Consider the following 20,854-nt stretch of genomic DNA (forward strand, 5'->3'; position numbering starts at 1 on the left):
CGGTCGGATAGGGAACTATTTTTCATTGCTTAATTGGTTGGTTTGAAAATCAAAATCCACCAACTGATACCTTGACTAAAAGCCGATTTTGCGTTTTCTCTTGTTATCTACAGAATCACAATTCAAGGCCACATAGATGAGATAAAATATAAATGTAATTGAGGATTGTGGTCACTTTTAATGAGTATTTCGGAAAGTCTTTCACTTGTTGGTGTATCCTTAACCTGATCAAATGATTTATACTTTAATATGGTTAAGTTTTAACTGCACTTTGGCAAGTAGGGTAGAAGGTATTGGAAGATTATTCTACGTGTTCTCGTTAAATTTATTACAATTGTGATGATGGCCAAATGAGTGATGGCCACTCGACCTTATGTCACATTGCTATTTGAGCGGTTGATAGAAATAATAACAACGTGGTAATAACAACAAATTTAATGAAGGTTATATAAGGTCGAGGGTGAAGCCGAGGTTATAATTTGCCCGCAGAGTCTCGGTCCCCGAAATACCGTACGCCCCTTCGGTTCCCAATCTCCTGACACGTGTGACTTACGGGACCTAACGCAAATCAAATCTATAAAAGAATATGTCTTCTGGTAAAGTCAAAAGTTCTTCACTTCTAGAACGTGCGTTAGTTACCCAAGATACTCGTATAATAATGTTGATTTACGCCTTTCTTCTCGCATAGTTTAAAAGTTTCTGCTTGTGGAGGGATAGATTCAAACCTCGCAAGTCAATTGACTTCACTAAATTTAGTGGTATCAAGTATCGTTCTCAAAACTATTATTAAGTTGTTTTGTCGATGTAGTTGGATTTGAATTTGATATGGAGTGGCTACATTTTCTACCCGGCCATCGCGCAGGCGCAACCTTATCGTTGCAACCTTTGCGCGCGGCCGTTGTCTGAGCGCCACGGCAAGGTGACGTCGAACTAAATTCAAATTTTTAAAAATATATAACGTTCTCAGTGTTTTTTAAACTTAGGGTATGTTCCGATATGCACTGCGAGGACTGCACAGTGTTATCACTGTAGAAAAATTCGTTCCGTTATGGATTGCCAGTATACTGCCGCAGTACCCTAGGGAAATATATGACGTCATAAATAGCCGCCATATTCTACTGTGAGCACTGGCGTTTTCGAGGTAAGGTACTCGCAGTACTTTGACCACGTACTTTGATCAGTCCAGATCAGACCACTCGAGTGCCTTACGTTTTATAAATATTTTTAATTTGACAGTATTCCAAAAACATTTTTTTTAATGAACTAGAAAACTTTAATACACTCATTTGAATGTTGCGTCAAAATATGTTGGCTGACAGTATACGGGATTGCCATCCGTCTTAAAAAGTAACTAGTATAACTGGCTATAAAGGTATGGCTTCACAGTATAGTAAATTGACGTCACACTGTACAGTGGTCGCAGTGCATATCGGAACATACCCTTAGTATATTATGTGAATTGGCATAAACTGATCTTATCTATGAAACTTTAAATGACGCATTGACTATTACACAAAGTAGGTATTTGAATTTTAACGCGCGAAAATTGATAATACGAACGATACGTGATGAATGTTTCAAGACTCTTACCGTAATATTTTTCTATGGAATGTATATAAAAAAATATTGTCACAATGAAACAGATTGTTGAAATATATTTTATACTGTATTTTTATTCAATTTGGACACTGACGCAGTAACATAATTAAGATGGTATTAATTACAAGTCCTTAACGCGACTATTTTATGTCCTCCTTTCTTTTTAATCCTTTTGTAGTAAATTTTCTGATAAAGGCTGCGACAAAAACCACCATAGTCCAATATCTCTAGTATATACTGTATTATCTATGGTCCAATGTTCCCGTAACGCTGAAGATCGTGGCAAGTGGAGGCGCATTGCGAGGGCTGTATCATCCACCACAGATACGTCTTGTGTGTACCTACAGTCTCATCATGCAACCACGACCACTCTGCCAAGAGTGAACGACTGAGGAGGAGGTGTAAATTTTCTGTGTTTTATAGTTATGTGCTTTTACATAAATGTAATAGTATTATATATTCAACAAATACAGAAAATGAAAGATCTTTTAAAAAACTACGTTTAATAACCTACTTCAGAAATTAGAAAGTATAAAATAACTTAATTAAGATTTAATTCAACACACCTCATTTGAATTTATTTTCTCGATATAATTTTATATTGTTTTTGATTTAATGCACAAGGAAATTTAATATTCTTTTCAATAGTATATCATTTATATACATTGGTTTAGCAGTAGTTTTTATAATAAAAGTTTCAAATTAATTGTACAAATCCCAAAAGTATCACACTAACTAAGGTATTAAAACACTTAATAGGGGCGTACCAATCGTGTATTCACCAGTTACATAATAAGTAAGGTCACAGTTCTATAATAAACTTAGATAATGCGTCCTTGATGGCTTAGGGCGACATCTATGAACAATATCAAACTGTAATCGATTACAAACCTTAACATACCGGCCGCCATGGACGTAGTCCAGCCAAAACAACAATACTATATACAATATATATATTATATATATTATATGCAACTTATCAATACTATGAATCTTAATCTAAATCGTAAATTTAACAGCAAACATCAGTGACTTACAAGTAATACAAATGAAGAAAAATATTCGCAGTGTAAAATTAAATACAGTTAATCTTATATATATAAAATCTACATATCTACTACAAAATAAAAATTTAATCCTTAACAGGCAGTATAATCAATTTAGATACGGGCCGTTTAATAAGATTTCCCTTGTATTTGAGGGTGACTACGCGAGTAAGATTGTCCAAACCTGGATGTTTATCTACAATTAGACCAAAAAGCCACTTAGTTGGAGGTAAATCATCTTCCTTTACTAAAACCACACTTCCAATATTTGGTTCTGGAATGGTAGCGTTCCATTTATATCTATGATACAATTGCGTCAAGTACTCCTGAGACCATCTACGCCAGAAATCTTGAACCATTCTCTGAGCTAACTGCCACCTTTTTAGGCTACTTATAGTTGACATTTCATAGTTAGCATCAGGTACAGACACTAATGGTTCTCCCACCAGAAAATGCGCTGGTAAATAGGCTGAGGATCCTCCGGATTGTTGGACAACTGAGTCAAAGGTCGAGAATTAAGACAAGCCTCAATCTGGGACAATACGGTAGATAACTCCTCATATGTGAGTGTCTTGTCACCTACAATACGCTTAAGGTGATACTTAGTAGACTTTACGCCAGCTTCCCACAATCCTCCAAAATTTGGAGCACGAGGAGGGATAAAGTGCCAAGCAGTACCATTAGAGGATAAAAAATCAAGAATATCTTCAGCAACAGTAGACCTTTCCAAATTGAATAAATTCTTTAGCTCTCGTGCACTGCCAACAAAGGTAGTACCATTATCACTCCAAAGTTCAGCGACGTGACCTCTTCGAGCAACAAAGCGCTTAAAGGCTGCCAAAAAGGTTTCAGAAGTCATGTCACTGACTACTTCCAAGTGAATGGCACGTGTAGCCATACATATAAAAAGGCATATGTACCCCTTCATTGAGCGATGTCCACGGCCTTTGGTGGTACGAATACTGATTGGACCGGCATAGTCCACTCCACTTCTAAGAAAAGGTCGATGTGCTGTTACTCTGGACACGGGTAGCTGTCCCATCATCTGTTGGTTAACCTGGGCTGAATGGCGAATACAGATCACACATTTTTTAACAAATTGTCTTACAACACTTTTAGCTCCAATAACCCAGTACTTGCTTCTCAAATAGTTAAGGACAAGTTGTGGACCACCATGAAGAGTCCTTTCGTGAGCATCGTGTATAAGAAGGTAAGTAAAATGTGATTTGTGTGGAATGATTATAGGATGCTTCATATCATCGGACAAAGAAGCATTATGCAACCGTCCCCCTACTCTAAGAATACCATCCCGTCCCAGAAATGGATTCAACGAGGTAAGTTTACTTGTTTTATTTAATTTTTCATTATTCTTTATATTTCCTATATCTTCTTCAAAATTTTCTTTTTGACAAATCTTAATACAAATCATAAGTGTTTCTTGTAATTCTTTAGCAGTTAAAATGTTACTAATGTACCTTTCATTTTCAGGTTTGTTCCAGTACAACACTCGACGGCAGAAGGACAACACTGGTAAGTTTTCTTAGAGATGAAAATCTCGAAAATATATTTTCGTCTTTATCACTAGTTACAGTGTGACTACTAATCTTATGTTTGCGTTCTTCCAAAGATGTGTCTCTCTCTTCTCCCTTGCTACAATCTATGTACCTACTGTACAACCACTCAGGGCCCAGTTTCCAGAGGTCATTGTGTACAAACTCTGTTGCAGATAATCCCCTGGAAGCGCAATCAGCGGGATTTTCTTTTGATATAACATGGGACCACTGATTTCCATCCAACAAGGTATGTATTTCGGAAACTCTATTGGCAATGAAGGTCTTCCATCGACTTGGATGGCTTCTGAGCCAAGCCAAGACGATAGAAGAATCCGTCCAAGCGTGAGTTTGATGTTTAGGAACATCAAGAATGAGACCAACTTCATCTAAAAGTCTTGCTAGCAAAACAGCTCCACACAGCTCAAGACGTGGAATTGAGACCTGCTTTATGGGTGCTACCCGAGTTTTTGAAGTTATCAAACTCACATGCACGTTGCCACTATTATCAATTATGCGAGCATAAACAACAGCTGCATAGGCTGCGTTTGATGCATCACAGAACCCATGTAGTTCTCGACATTGATCAGTTGAATTCGATCGTATCCATCGAGAAATGCGAAAGGTTGTAAGAGATTTCAAATAATTCCTGAACTCCAACCAGCTTTTAAGCAATGACTTAGGAAGCTCGCTATCCCAATCAACGCCAGATAACCATAGCTGTTGGATAAATATTTTAGCCTTGGTCACAACTGGCGCTATCCAACCCAATGGATCGAATAGACGAGCAATGTCGGAAATAACCTTTCGTTTTGTTATTGGTGATTCCACCGAAGAAAGCTTGACAGTGAACTGAAACTTGTCCTTTTCTCTATTCCAGGTGAGTCCTAGTATTTTCATTACTTCATCAATTTTAATTTCCATGGCTTCATTAGACTCGCTTCTTTCGCCTTAATCTCTTCAAGCAACTCCTGACTATTGCTAGAAAACTTTTGTAATGGAAATCCACCACGATTCAGTAATTCCGTCATCTCTTCATATATTTGAATGCCTTCGGCTACCGTATGACATCCGGACATTAAATCGTCGATATAGAACTCCTTTAGTATTATATTTGAAGCCAACGGAAACTCTTTACCATCCTTACGGACTAGTTCTTGAAGAGTTCACACAGCCAAATATGGTGCTGATGATGTACCAAAAGTGACTCTTAATAAACGAAAATGTCTTATTACATCGTTTGGGTCATCACGCCATAATATACGTTGATAATCTGCGTCGCTCTCCGCCACCTTCACTTGTCGATACATTTTGACAATCGTGAAATCGGGTAACAACGCCATCGCATGAGTAAATGTCGTAACTCAGGCTGAAGTGTGGGACCAACCATTAAGTCATCATTTAATGATACCCCGTTGAATCCCTTGCATGAAGCGTCAAAAACCACACGAACCTTAGATGTAAGTTTGTCTTGACGTATCACCGCATGATGTGGTAGGTAAACAGCGTCTGGTTTATCAACATCCTCTGCTAAAACTTCTTCCATATGACCAAGATCAAGATATTCGTTAATTACCTTAGAGTACTCAATTTTAAGACCAGGATTTTTGATTAAGCGTTTTTCTAACATAAGAAATCGCTTAAGAGCTATATCTCTTGAGTTACCAAATTTACATTGCGGATTATCCGACTTAAAAGGAAGTTTGACAATAAATCTACCAGTTTCATCCCTAGAAGTACTTGCCTTGAATAACCTTTCACAATTTTCTTCCTCTTGAGTGAAATACTTCTTAGGTTTACTTGATTCAGATTCCAACTCCCAGAATTTTTTTAATAATTCGTTCTCATTACAGTGTGTCACTTGCATGCTAACTACATTGTCACACGTCCCGTTCCTAATTACAGTTTCTCCATTGTGCATTTTGCCAGAGAGGATCCAACCAAGTGCTGTTTGCTGCGCAATTACAGATCCTGGCGGACCCCTGACTAAACCTTTCAACAATATTTGGCTATACACGTCTGCACCTAAAAGAAGATCAATCTTGCTAGGTGTGTGGAACGAGGGATCCGCCAACTGCATGGACAAAAGAGTTGGTATCATTTGAACATCAACTTTCTTACTAGGTAAGAATGTTGTGAGTTTTTTCAAAACATGAGCCTTGATTGTAATGACAAAGCTCGGATCTAGACGTGACTGGATTTTCAAAACTACAGAGGACTTTGATAGCAAAGTTAAACTCTGGTCGCCGCCTAAACCTGACATAAAATTTGTCTCAGAATGCTTTTTGAGACCAAGCAGTTGAACTGCAGCCTCTGTAATGAAAGAGGCTTGAGACCCTTGATCAATCAAGGACCTCAACACAACCGGTGTAGTATTAGCTTGTGAAACTGCTTTCACTAAAGCAGTCGCTAACAAAACTTGATGGTTTGTGTTTGAAAAACAAGATAAAATAGGACGATCAGTACCCTCACCTTGAGCCTGAGAAGAATGAATAACGTTACCTACTACCGAAGTATTTCCTTCACCAGGTTGATCAGCTTGCGTTAAGCTTGCTGATTTGGGAGATTTGGTATGAAGTAAAGTGTGGTGCTTTTTCTTACAAATTCGACACCTTGTAAATTGATTGCATTGGTATACTGAATGATTAGTTGTCAAACAATTAAAACATAAATGCTGGGTTTGGACAAAATTACGCCGTGAGTCAACCGTTTCCTTAGAAAATTTCTTACAATTAAATAATTTATGATTTTCAGAGCAAAACACACAATTAAAACTAGTATTGGCGACATGAGTACACGTAGGTTTCTCTTGCTTAATTAATTTAGGGTCTAAAAACTCCAAGGACCTAAACCGATTTTGTAAAAATTCCTCAAATGATGCCATAGTTGGTAAATCAGAAATCTCGGTTGCCTTTTGTTCCCACTGTTTACGTGATTCTGAGTCTAACCTTTGACTTATCAGAAATATAATTATTATATCCCATGACTTTACATCGATAGCTAAGTTTTTTAACGCACTCAAACATTCTTTAGTAGTATCTAACAAATTTCTGATTGCACTCGATGACTCAGACGACAGAGCTTTTTGATTTGTTAACCTTTTAAGAATACAGTTAGCTTGAAATTTTTTATTATTATACCGGCTTTCTAACTGCTCCCAACAAATTAAATAATTATCCGCAGTACATGAAATGTGTCTCACCAACTGCTCCGCCTCTCCCGTGAGACAACCCTTAAGATAGTGCAATTTTTGTACATCATCAATCGTAGTCTCATTATGAATCAACGATAGGAACAAATCTCTAAAACTTGGCCACTCCGAATATTTACCACTAAATTTAGGTATCTCAATCTTAGGTAATTTAACATTGCTCTGATTCGTTTTATTCTCAACGGATACAACATATGTCTTTTTTAATATTAATAATTTATCTTTCAATAATGACTTATAATCTAGATACATTTCCTCACAGTTATCGAACACTTCATTTAAAACATAATCATTTTGTATCAACACATCCTTTTTCATTTCATAAACAATTTTTTGATGATTTGAGAAGAAAGAAGACCACAATTTCTCTAAAGCTTCTAAGCGCGTTTCAAGATAACCTATGCTTATTCTTTCCTTTGGAGATTTTTTAAAGTTACATAAATTTCTTTCAATTTTACTTAAAATATCATCCTGAAGTTTAATATAATTATCACCCATGACTAAAAGTTAAAACAACTAATCTAGTTTAAATCGAAAACAATATAAAAATTGAATCAACAAAATCTCAAAAATGTTAAAATAATTTTCTAAGTTAAAGACAAAATCGTTGAAATTTTTCTAAGTTAAAGACTAAATCGTTGAAATTTTTCTAAGTCTTTTAACACTATTCTTTTCACTTTAAAATCGGGCATAGGTTCCCCGTCGGATCACTTTTTAACAAATTATTCTAAGTCCTAAACACTTTGAATTTAACAAGTCAATAATAACTTCTATCTTGAATTTTCTAAGATAAATCTTCCTAGTAATTAAAGTTCAAACTTATACTCACGATTAATCTTCGGTAGTTGTCCCACACATACACACACTTAACTTCTGACGTAAGATGACATATGACAAGTGACGTTACTTGTCTTTGGACGGCACGTGGGTTGCTGTGACAGGTGTTGCAGGGGGTGCTCCCCTCTGCAATTGCTGCTCCTCTCCAGACAGGTGTCCCAGGGGGTGCTCCCCTCTGCAATTGCTGCTCCTGACGCCTCTCCAGACAGGTGACTAAGGGGGTGCTCCCCTCAGTTTTTAAAAGTTCAGGCCCAAATAGGTGCTCCCTCGGTACATCGAAGAGTACCGATCACCACAAACAGGCGCTGAACGGACTTGACACAATCAACCGCAAGGCACCAGTTCCGGCACTCAAGAAGGACCATGTACACCTTAACATATTACTTTATCCAGAAACACACTAATTCCACCTTCGTACGACACTCCACAAGTTAGGATATCATCCCCACGAAGCTGTGGAATTTATTTCCTTGTCCGGTGTTTTCAAAAAAGCGGGTACAACTTCCTTAAAGGCTGGCAGCGCTCCTGTGACTCCTCTGGTCTTGCAAAAGAATGTGGGCAGCGGTGATCACTTAACATCAGGTGACCCGTACGCTCGTTTGTTCTCCTTTTCCATAAAAAAACAAAGTGTGTGCCTACTTTACGCGCGATTGAAGTAAAACTTAATTTTAATTAACTTTCGGAGAAATTAACAGATACATATATACTTTTTTTGCTTGTCTGATCACACATATTAATATAACGTTGTTATTAAATATTAACGAATATGGCTCTATGGGCTCGGAGTTTCAATTGAATTTTTTCTGCCGGAAATACTAACAAATTAAAAAAAAATTATCTGAGTTACCCCCAAGTCACGCCTAAACAATGGCGTTGTTCATTATAATAATTCAAGGAAACTACAGCCATTATTACTTTTTATAGCGATTTCTTTGAATGATATCGTTAATATATAGATACAAATAGCATACAAGAACTTAACAAATTATATACTAAAACCTTCCTCGAGAACCACGCTATTGGTGAAATCAGCATAAAAATCGGTGCAGTAGTTTTTGAGTGTGCTTATAGTACCGAGGACAATAAATTATTTTGCACGTTAGCCTAGCTAGAAACGACTAGACTGATATACAAGGTGGTGACGACATTATGACTTTAATTTAAACCACATATTGGGTATCATGACAGTAGTTCGTACACCAACTTTCATCAAATTACATTGAACGGTATAGCCACAGTGAATTATTTTCACTTTTATAATTTAAACACATGCTGTAAATACATTATGATTTCGCAAGTTTCGTTTACTAGGTCATTCACCTAGACGGACCATAACAATTTAGATTTACCTACATGCGTAAACCACATACAAAATAAAATGTGCGTCTCAGAAAACATCGGTTACTTAGAAGTAACACAATATTGTTGCTTAAATTTAGTCCTTATTACTAAAAAGCTAAAATTCTTATTATTATTAGCAAAAAAATATTTCCGAGCTGCTCTGTTAGTATGGTCGTCGGCACAGTATTAACAGACAGAGAAATGCTACGTTGCCAATTTGACATCTTTTAAGCATAAACAGAATTAATAGTTCGTATTCACTTCCGCAATAGGAAGAATTAGTATGTCAGAAAGAGAAAGAAATCGTCTGGGATTGATACAGCAATTTGTTTATTCCCGGTTACCTACCCAATACCCATAGACCACCAGTGCGTGACTAGCTACCCTTATGAGAACTCTTTTTTTTAAATAAGTTGTTAGGCGCGCGCGCATTGTTGTTTTGTGTAAAATTTGACATTGATATTACGATTATGATTTTTAGCGCGGGCGTCTTTGCCTAGCCTACCTGCATGAATGAAATGTAAATACTATGCTGTGACATAGGCGTGTAGAGACGTTGCCGGTCGTACCCGTAGTACTTACAGGTCAGTAGAGGTCAGAAGAAACATGATCAAAGGCTGTTCTTTTTTGTTAAGATTATTTTCGGAATTAGTTTGTTTGAAAATTTCGTTTTTTGTTTGTCGATGTAACGCCCGATTTAATTATTACAAAGTCTTGATTGACTAGTAGTGATCCTGTTTTAATTAAAAGTCATATTGTTTTCACCACTCTGTATATGCGTTTTTGAAAGAACGGCCCACCGGTCAAAGAGAAATTAACCACTACGTTCACCACCGAACAGCCGGACGCGAGCATGCGTTTGAAGTTGGTATAATAATCGAACGAATCTAAATAAAATCTCTCAAGTTTGCTCAAACTTCATTCAGTGTACAGAGAATTTTTAAGATCTGTTCAGTTATGGAACTCATCTTCTTTTATACCTAAATGAATATTAGTCATTATTGTAATGCGTACTTCATTCTTAGAAGCTTAGCAATTTTATATAATACTAGTGGACCCGACAGACGTTGTCTTGTACACACGTCCTAAATTTGAATAATCGGTCCAGGCGTTAGGAGGAGTACACTAACATACACATGAGCAGGATAATTATATTATATGGACGGAATTGAGAATCTAAACCAATCTCAAATTCACTGGCACACACAAAAAAATCATCAAAATCGGTCCAGCCGCTTAGGAGGAGTTCAACAACACAAATAACGCAACAGACGCACAAAAGAAATATATATATATATATATATATATATATATATATATATGAATTTAATTTTCTTAATTCCATCAACATATAAACAAATATATTATATTTTCATCCGATAATATCATACATATTTTATTGCACTTAATTCAATTACTCATACTATATTATATACATGTATTTATTGTCATAAAAAATTCAACGTTATTCAAGTATGAAGTATGGTAGCGTGTCCAACGGTGCGGGGTAGTCCTTCAGCCAGAGAGGGCCGGAGTACTGCTCCCCGGTGTTTCCGTCCCGCCAGTCTCCGCGAGGCAGGTACACGTCTCTGGACACCGCGCCCTCCACCATCACCGGAGCCGACAGGATACGCTCGCCCAGGAGAAACTCTGAAGAAATCCAGTTATGTCAACAACACGTAATTGAACTAGAAGGCATAAAAGGCATTTATTTTCTCAAAATTGATTCCTTTAGAATTATTTTTGATGTCATTTCTAATATACTAGTACCGCTTCGGAAACAAATGGCGCTCTGAGAGAGAAGAAGGCGCAAGAAACTCTCCCAGCATTCTTATTTTGCGCTCTTTTCAATAAAAATATATAATATTGTACAGTCATTTCTATCGCTATAAAATAATCACAATCTAGTCCCAGGCTGTCCGATCATTTAGATATTGAGCAGTGGAGTAATAGGATTTACGACAGAGCCATTTTTTTATAAAACATTTAAATTTATTTATAGATAATGCCTGAACAGTGGCTGGGACTTTATTATAGAAGTGTATAAATTTACCCTTAAAGCTATTATGTATCTTATGATGCCTACTGGAATTAGTTACAAGCAATCCCTTATTTCTAGTGTTATAATAATGAAAATCACTATTAAGAGCAAAAAGGTGACGAGTTTTGTGAAGTCACAATATTGGTATCATGTTCACAAAAATTTCTTATTTTTAAAGCGATATCCACTTCTGGGATTAATTTAATTAAATTTGTAACCAAAATTTTATAAACGATGCGGGACTCGAACCCGCGACCACTCAGGTTGGCTCAGTGGAAGAGTGGTTCGAATCCCGCATCGTTCATTAATTTTGGTCACAAATTTAATTTGGTATCATGTTACCATATTTTGGATAGTAAGCTGGTGCATTTTCGGGAGGGGAAAATGTCAATGGTATCTTTTGATGGCAAGTTATTATTAACATTGTTGTGATATAGTTTAATTAAGAGTAGATTAAGAGAATAAGTAATAAAAAAGATATTGTATGTAGTTATTGGACTCCCAAACGGATCATTTGAGGAATATATCAATTATGGTCTCAACCAGGAACGATTTCTATAATTTATAACCTAACTATATCGCTTAGCGACCTTTGCAGGTCACAGTTAAAGACATCAGTGTTGATGTGTTTCAAGAATGGTTCGACTGAAGGCCTGGACGGCCTTACAACGTAACACATAAAATATTTCGACTTTGGTTCCACTGGCGACACCGGCCGAACCTTCTTGTCGCATATCATTGCAATAAACGTCATGCTGCCAGGCAAGTTACCCTAAAATATAGCGTCCGTTCTGTTTGGTGCCAATCTATGCACGTAAAAAGAAAGATGGCGGCATTAGGCCGATTCCTATAGCTTGCACCTATAGACGAAGAGCTTCCAAAGTTTTTATGACCAAACTATTTGAAAAGATTCATTCACTGCAGCTTGGATGTAGTATACACACTTGGTGAGGTGGAAGTAAAGTGTCTTGAAAGTGGATGTAAAAAATGCTTTCAGTACGGTAAGTAGATCAAACAATTTGTCAGAAATTTAATTCTAGTCACATTTAGTTATCTTTGGCAATGTTATGGTTCGGAGTCAAGATTATATTGTAGGGACAATGTTATCCACCCAATAATTACTTCACTAAACTCTGAATTAAAAATTTGGTACTTAGGTGACGGCACTTTAGGAGGTGAAACCAACACAGTTCTTAGAGATCTCACTTATTTAAAAAAAAATTATGAAATTGGCTTAGAACTCAACTTTTCAAAGTGTGAACTTTTTATTTCAGATTTGGTATGTTTTGATAGAAGAGTTTCAATTCAACGTTATTGCCGTTTTGTCTCTAAGTTAATGTTCTCCCATGTTGCCCTCTTTGCGATCGTGACATAGTTGCTCTTGTCAAGTTTGGACGATTTTATACGAAATCTAGTATCGAAAATCTTGAATTGTTCACTGTCAGATATTTCTTGGCACCAGGCATTCGTTTTGGCAAAATTGGCATCCAAAAAATGTTGTATTTTCTGTTCAAAGTGACAGCGATTTATTTAATCAAATTATATTTCCGTCATTAGGTTGCTGCTGCTGGTGTTTGCGGAAGCTACTAAGAATGCTTGGAAAGTTGCTTGTCCAATTGAAAAATTTCCCTTTAAACCTGTGTTCACAAAAGCCTTGGGAAACGCAAGATTTTAATTTCCGCCTGGAGATTATCCTGCGATTAATAATATCTCAATTATATCGAATGGCATTTAATGTGTTTTCTTGCATATATTTGTTGTCTCGTAAAAGTAGATATTTAGTATCGTATCTTTGGCTCTAGACGTAAAATTATGTACGTGTTGGAATGACACTGAATAATATTAATTAATGGATAGACCCCTGAGGAAACTCTTTTTTATATCCATTTATTTACTGATACACAGAAGTATAAATTGCATCCTTAATTACATATAAGTACAGCATCTATGTTCCATAGTATTAAGTGATTATTTCAGCTAGGTATAAAACTGAATGAACCACACTATTGTAGATGTGGCTTTCAGGTAGATGCTCTTGGATGGAATGACGCTGGTGGCTTGGGCACAGGTAAGGGCGGTGGTGTGGGACGCGACTTGCGTCGACACTCTGGCGTGTTGTTGCGTTTGTTGCTGGGGCTGCTGCTTCGACCGCTGAAGACAGCAAGCCTCGCAATTATGTCGGTCTCAGTAAGTGATACATCTTTGTATCGTTTGGTCCCGAGATACTTGACCAGTGGGGTCCAGAGGCGCGGAGAATGTACAAAGTATTTATCTTCGTGCCTCTATAGGGCTACTGTAAATCCAAGCGATGGCAGTTATTTCGGTCAACGGATTAGCCTAGCTATCCAACGCGGAAATTCTGTCAGTATTCTTGGTACGCTTCCACATAATGATAGTTTTAATGTTATGTAGTTATAGTATTGTAAATATAGTTATAAGATTTGTTTGGTTTAATAAAATATTTTTACTATCAGGCCAATTTTTATTTTACTTGAAATAGATCATTACCATCTCCGATAGCAAGTGCCTCCTCGTCGCTGGGGTCGAGCCACCACACGGGCGGATTGACCGGCGTGCCTTTGCTCACCGACGCCTCCATGGCCCTAAGAATGTCGTCAGCATACTCTGCGTGCACCTCGGTGTATTTACGGCAGATCTCTACCGCCTGGAAAATGTTGTAGAATTAAGTAAGAAAAAATGCTGGTTTTTTGGAAAGGTCCTTCGAGACGCATCTGATAATTAGGTGCTTTCGTGCTGATTTGTTCAGTCACTAAGTTACGTGGAACGCAATTTATGAATTAATAAGTAACTAACTTGGGCAGATGCTACCTGAAAACATCACGTCCCAAAATATAGAAAAAAAATCGCGACATTTAGAAGCTCAGAATGGCAATTTAACGAAATAGCAGAAAAGGAAAGAAGCGTTGATAGTTGCTGTACCTATTATTAAAAATGCAAAGTGCGTTTTTGAACTCTATCCGTTATATGATTACTTAGGTATCAAACTACCGAAAAATAGCAGGACTTTAACAATTATATTGAGATATAAGTCACTGTCTACTTATTATCTCTTTTGCTTACTTCTTCGTCGTGGTCCCAGGGTACAAAAGAGTACTGCAGCGTGGGCATAAACACATTAGCCTGAAGCCAGCGCACGAACAGCTCCTTGCTGGGCTTATGATTGTACCCGTTCCCACCAATCATGTCGGGCAGCACCAGCGTGTATCCGTTGAGGTTCATGGCCAGGAGTGTGGTCACGAGAGTCTGCAGACCGTTGTTGAAGCCCCAGTACGTATCCTTGTCGACCATGCGGATGAATACTGGGAGGTCTTGAGTTCTGAAATACGATTTAATTGTTATATAAGATGAATATCTATCTGAGGATCAAACGCAGGCTTGACTTGAACCGGCACTCTAATAGATACGGATTCGCATAATAATTTGTCTCTTTATAGCCATAGAAAAACATTATTAAATTAAAGCTGTACTTTGTCTTTTACCTTAAATAGATAATTTATTATACTTTAGCATTTCGTTTAATGATAATTGGTGCTAATATTTTGATATTTAATAAACACAACATTACCTCATTCCAGATCTGATCTCAATCATAGGTCCAAACTGAGCGACCGCGCGCACGTAGGATTGCACAATATGTCCTGGATGTAGATCTATGTCTCCATTCTGAACTGGTATCTATAACATAAATATAACCGTATCTAATATTACTGCTATACCTGTCCGATGAATATGAAAAAGGAAATCGGCATGCAGTTCTTCGAAAAGCACGACCTTCAAGGCCTCTAGGGCATTAGGGTATATCCTATATCTACTAGGGGCGAGAAAAAAGTGAATTGCTATGGGGTCTTCAGAGGTTTAAATTTTGGGTTGTATGGTGTGTCATTAAGCCATACTGGAGCGAATAGGTCTGTGGGTATCATGAGTGATGTACGCACTAAAAGGCGAAGTATCGCAGCTGCTCGTAATCCCGCGCGCGCGGATAATTTAAATACTTAAGTTTAAGTCTCGTAAACTCTGTCCATTTTATTGGTTGAATAAAAAAAGTTAAAATACTTTTCATTAAAATAATTATTGGCATCGTCATTACCTGAGGTGACCAGCTAGATTCTCCAGCATCGAACTTCAGCGTATCAATATCGTATTCGTCGACGAGGTTCTGAATCCTCGTGGTGTACCAGGCGGCAGCCTCAGGGTTGGTGAAGTCAATGTACCCGGGGATAGAACCGTTGTTGTTCCACCAAGTGGTGTCTGGGCTACCCTCTTCGTTGAGGACGAGGTATCTGAAATATTTTAATTAAAAGGTACGATGTATTACAATGTAAGACTTCATTTAGAATTTACTTAAGTTATTAATTTTATTTACCCTTTATAAAAGAACTTACCCTTTTTCGAGAGCTTCGGAATACCAAGGGTCACAGTCTTGATTGATAAACGGATGAACCCAAATAGCCACTCTAAATCCGAGACCCTTAATGTCTTGAACTAATTGTTTTAAATTTGGCAGTTTTCTTTCGTCTACTGTCAAGGATCCGTAACAAATCTCCCATAGATCATCAATTTCAAACTGAGCATTTGGGAAGCCACTGTTCTTAATTTCACTAGCAAAGTTCCACAGTGAGTCTTGATCGATTTCACGGGAATACCTAGCCCAAGTAGACCATACTGGATACTGGATCATTCTGTAATCAGGAACGCCGGATGGTTTCCCTAAATACGTGTCTACTGCGTGTTGGTGGGCTACTTTTGCATTATTAAAAAACCAGATATCGTATTTAAGAACATTGTGGGTACGTCTGGAAGAGTACGGAGCAGCTACTTCAGCTACCAGACAGATGTGGTTGTCCAGGATATTGTGGTAGTCAACAAACAGTGGTGCCTCAGGGTGGACGTAAATATAGATTCCCTCCGAGTTGAGCCAGTATCTTTCTGATACAGCTGAGTTATCGTCCTCTTTAGAGACAGTTGAGTATTTTTCGAGCTTAGACTTTTGAATTGGCCAGTATTGTTCTTTTTGTTCCGGACCTCCAAACCACTGTCGGGAACCTATAAGAATATTTGTAACTGATAACTATTAAGCATAGGAATGTGTGACTCAAATCTTTGAACTATCTACAAGTAAATAATTGTTGCGGGTCGTTACTAGTTGTATGCTAGTAAGAGAAATATTAGCTTCAGCTTACCGAAATCATAGCAGTCTTCAAATACTCTGTCTGCTGGGCCGTCCCAGGTGATGGTGAGCCGGTAGCCATCCACGTCATCGAAGTACTCTGACGTCTTCTCAAAGGACACGTCATCGTCATCGGCAGACACTCGGCGACCGATGTGGCCAGTGAAGTCTTCCTTATCTAATATAATTGATATCTTTTATTTGGTGCTGGAGCAATAGCTTTTCTATATTCATTCTCACAATTTATACTCAAAGCGATTTTACTGCATAAGCCTATGTTGCAGGAACAAATTATTTGTTCCTTGGATTTGGAATACCAAACCACTTCTTTAAGGCACGAAGAATTACTGTTCATTTGTACCTACAGTATTCGTCCGGTGCAGTGGGTAGCAACTTTTAACTTTCGAGCGCCCAAATTCAAAGACAACTTCTAGATAAGTATTTATTAGAATGTTATAAGTATTCTATTTACCGCAGAAAACCCACTTTTACAGTTTTGATCTGAATTGAAACCCATCAGTGCAATAATAACAGGTACAGCTTTTGGTTGGACTTAGTACCCCGTAGCATGAATTAGGAGGTAAAAAATATTGGAATGTCTTTAGTTCACGGTTACAATGATACCACTCTTATTACAAGGTAATGCACAGTTTTCAAGAAAATAATGAAAAATATTCTAACCTAAAACGGGTAAATCACCTAAATCAAACGATACATGAGCGCTGGCATGGCGCGGGCGGCGTGATGATAAAAACGTGGTAATAACTGACAAATGTAAATGAATAACAGTAAAATGAAATGTAAAAAATAGTCTGGGACAGACTAGATGGCTTCATTAATAATAATTTTTAGACGAAAAAAGCTAGAACCCAGAGTTGTAAAGCCAGTAAAAAAACAATTATTATTATTCTTCTATTTCCTTTTATTTTTATTCCGTTTTCCTGTAAGTATAATGTTTATTCCGTTGCGTTATCGTAGTTGCGTGAATGTTCCTGTGTTCTGTGTTTTATTTACGTGTTATACCCGATTAGAGGTTAGAATTTTTTTCCTTATTTTCTTAAAAACTGTGCATAACCTTGAAATAAGATTAATAGCACTATAATCGTGGACCAAAGCTCTATAAACAACAATTTATAAAAATTGGTTAGATTAGGTTATGTTAGAACAGACCAACGAACGAGTCGAGCGTATCGTGTCGCGGTCGGCGAATGTCAGAAACGAATTGTAAGCGTTTTCCTTTCTTTTCTCCCCATAAAAATGTCCCGAACCCTTACAAGTGTCATAATTTAAGGTTAGTTTATAATACTTTTTTCTCTGGCACGGTGCATTACCTTGTAATAAGAGTAAGAGCATTGTAATCGCGGACTAAAGCTCTATCAATTACAATATTTTTTACCTCATAATTCGTGCTAAGGGATACTAAGTTTTAACCACAGCTTGTTTGGTGACGAATGCGTCACGATTAACATGAGCTGGGCTGGTCACTGACCTAATTTCTAACCAAATACAATAGTCAAACACGGAGTACAAACACCCAGCACAAACACGTAGTTAACGCCTACACGCAATACTGATTTATTTATTTATTCAATGCACCTGTGATAATTACATTAAATTAAGGCGAAGGGTAAGCAGAAAACACGCAAACAAGGCATTTTTAGACAAGTTTAGTAGTGAAAATACACCATTTGGAGCTATGAACACTATTTTATCATATAACACATACCCTTAAGGCTTATTTGTAGGTTTCTAATGTTTGCTGTTGGTTATAGTTAACACTTCAGAGCTATTTTGAACTACCACTTTTCATTGTAGTTAAACAAGTTTTTTTTCGGCATGACGCATTTGTTTAGTACTATTCTCAGAAAAAGTATTTATATAGCTTGTACTTTTTTTGTGTAGGTACATTTATTCAGATTAGTAATCAATAATGAAAATTGTAAGCATATAAACTGTTTGCGCCTGTTAAAATATTACGATTTCCACGCAAAGATTTTGAAAATGTTGGCTTTGTTACATTGATCGCGGGCCGGCAGCCGTGAACCCATATCGCTCAAGGTCGCTAGCATTTAGTGTCGCCTTAATTCTAAATGCATTATCTTTTAAGGCAGCTACAGCATGGAATTATTATGAAGCTTACAAATATTTATATGGTATAATCAATTGAAGTACCTACTTATACATAAATAAAAAAACGTAAAAAACTTATTACCGAAAAAATAATCACAATGGAATAGTTCTAGATCACAGGCGGTTCGCTGTATTAAAATCAGTTCATTTTATTTTGTTAATATTATAAATTTATTGAATCTATCACATAAAAAAATTTTACTACGGAATGTTGTGAGTGAGTCACCGAAAGGGTCCAAGTTTTGCAACTACCTCTTAGTATTTTGGACATCCTGGAAATTGGTGATTTATTGTTGACAATCACGAACATGAACAGGTTTGTGTTCAGAACAAACCCATGCACATGCTTACTTGCTGTTTGTGTACACTATTTGGATGTTCTTTGCCAAGCGTGTGGAGCCACCATACTCTCGAATACGATATACTTTTAACTGTCGGGAAAGAGATGAACATCCGCAGACTAATATTACCAACTCAGACCGACTCCTTACAGTTAGTAAATAGTATTCAGTACTAATAATTATATATAATTACCATTATTTGTGAATGCGGTGATGATGAAGCCAACATCGTCGTGTTCTTGAAGGTCTATGTCCCTAGGAGCTGGTGACCGCGGTGCGGCACCCAGCACTACGGCTGCACCTGGATTTATTGATTGGAATTACACCTCAAATGATGACACACATGTAAAATTTGCAACGACATAGAAGATGATTGTACGCACAGCTGTAGAATGTCAGAAATCAGCTGTCAGCATGATGCGGATGGATTTTCGCATTTTGACTAATATCCGATGGTAGAATTCAGCTGGTGGTATCGAACTGAACAGTATCTTATATGTGTAACTCATCACATAACATTATCTTAACTTTAACGTATATAAATCCAGTATCCTGATGTTAGTTTCCAGTGGACTCCTAAACTAATGAAGGGGTTTTACGGGGGGGGGACTCCTAAACTAATGTTTTCGCGTACATTTCGGCTCAACCGCCGCACACACACGGAAATTTCAATTCCGATTTGTGCGAGCTTTGTAGCGAGTGGACGTCTGTAGATTCGTCGACACACAGACACAAAATGTGTGAATCGGAAAATTTAATAATGGCAGTCAAACAATATCCATGGCTTTTTTTAGCCATTTATTTATTTTCTCAAAATTGTACCCAATAACGACGATTCCTCTTCTTCTTGTTTAGCGCCAGTAAAGTGCAATAGTAATCAATTCGTCTTCGTCGTCCCTGATAATACGTGCGTGTGCTTTGTTAAGCGTCTCTATTCGTTCCGGCTGTTTGCTAGTCTCACGGAATTCCGAATCTGAATTCCTGATCAGGACCTAATCCGGTTTCCAAACGTTTGCGCCCAGCCATATTATGACTTAAACCCTACCAATAGGTAGCACATACAAATAATGGTATTTTATTAAAATTAAATGTATAAGATTTACTGAGGTGTATTAAATTAAATATCTATTAAGTTATTTCATACTTTTGGGTTTTTGAAGTCGGTTTGTTTAAACGTAGTTTCTTTATATTGTATCATAAAGGTAGGTAAAGGGAAGTTCGTTGTACCTATTGTGAACATTATATTTGTGTATATACTATGCCTTTCTATCTATTCATTTAATCGATTAGATATATTTCATTATAGTAGAAAATTCCACTTACCCGCCAATAGTAAGAACCACCGCATGTTGATCTCGCCGAGATATTATGTCTACGAGTTAAAAAAATGTAAGATGAAGTTAATATTAACTGGTATCAGCTGTTATCTAGCCGGCTTTTAGTTTGATAAATTCTTCAGGTAGATAATAATATAAGATATCTTAGTAGATATCAAATCCCCTGTAGCTAAATCTCTAACTTTCTGAAGGGCTGAGAACTAATACTTAGGTACTGTCTTGTATACGTACCT

General features: G+C 37.1%; 1 protein-coding gene across 1 annotated transcript; it reads right to left on the minus strand.

Annotated features, from left to right (window-relative positions):
- Window positions 1-10,895: 10,895 nt before the first annotated feature.
- On the minus strand, window positions 10,896-20,656 carry LOC126968651 (myogenesis-regulating glycosidase-like). The gene is made up of 9 exons (XM_050813677.1): window positions 20,608-20,656; window positions 19,478-19,585; window positions 16,827-16,991; window positions 16,029-16,689; window positions 15,734-15,926; window positions 15,212-15,321; window positions 14,707-14,962; window positions 14,134-14,290; window positions 10,896-11,234 (listed from the first exon to the last, which is right to left on the minus strand). Exons 1-9 carry the CDS (start codon window positions 20,630-20,632, stop codon window positions 11,050-11,052), a joined length of 1,860 nt encoding a protein of 619 aa, XP_050669634.1. The 5' UTR covers window positions 20,633-20,656; the 3' UTR covers window positions 10,896-11,049.
- Between the last annotated feature and the right edge of the window lie 198 nt (window positions 20,657-20,854).

Source organism: Leptidea sinapis, chromosome 16 (genome assembly GCF_905404315.1).
Source record: "Leptidea sinapis chromosome 16, ilLepSina1.1, whole genome shotgun sequence".
In the NCBI taxonomy this organism is placed as follows: Eukaryota; Metazoa; Arthropoda; class Insecta; order Lepidoptera; family Pieridae; genus Leptidea; species Leptidea sinapis.

Excerpts from the sequence above, each read along its gene's own strand:
- LOC126968651 (XM_050813677.1), bottom strand. The coding sequence starts at position 20,632 with ATGCGGTGGTTCTTACTATTGGCGG. Across the intron at positions 16,992-19,477 it reads CACCGCATTCACAAATAATG|ATAAGGAAGACTTCACTGGC; the intron begins GTAATTATATAT and ends CAATTATATTAG. Across the intron at positions 15,927-16,028 it reads TCCGAAGCTCTCGAAAAAGG|ATACCTCGTCCTCAACGAAG; the intron begins GTAAGTTCTTTT and ends AAAATATTTCAG.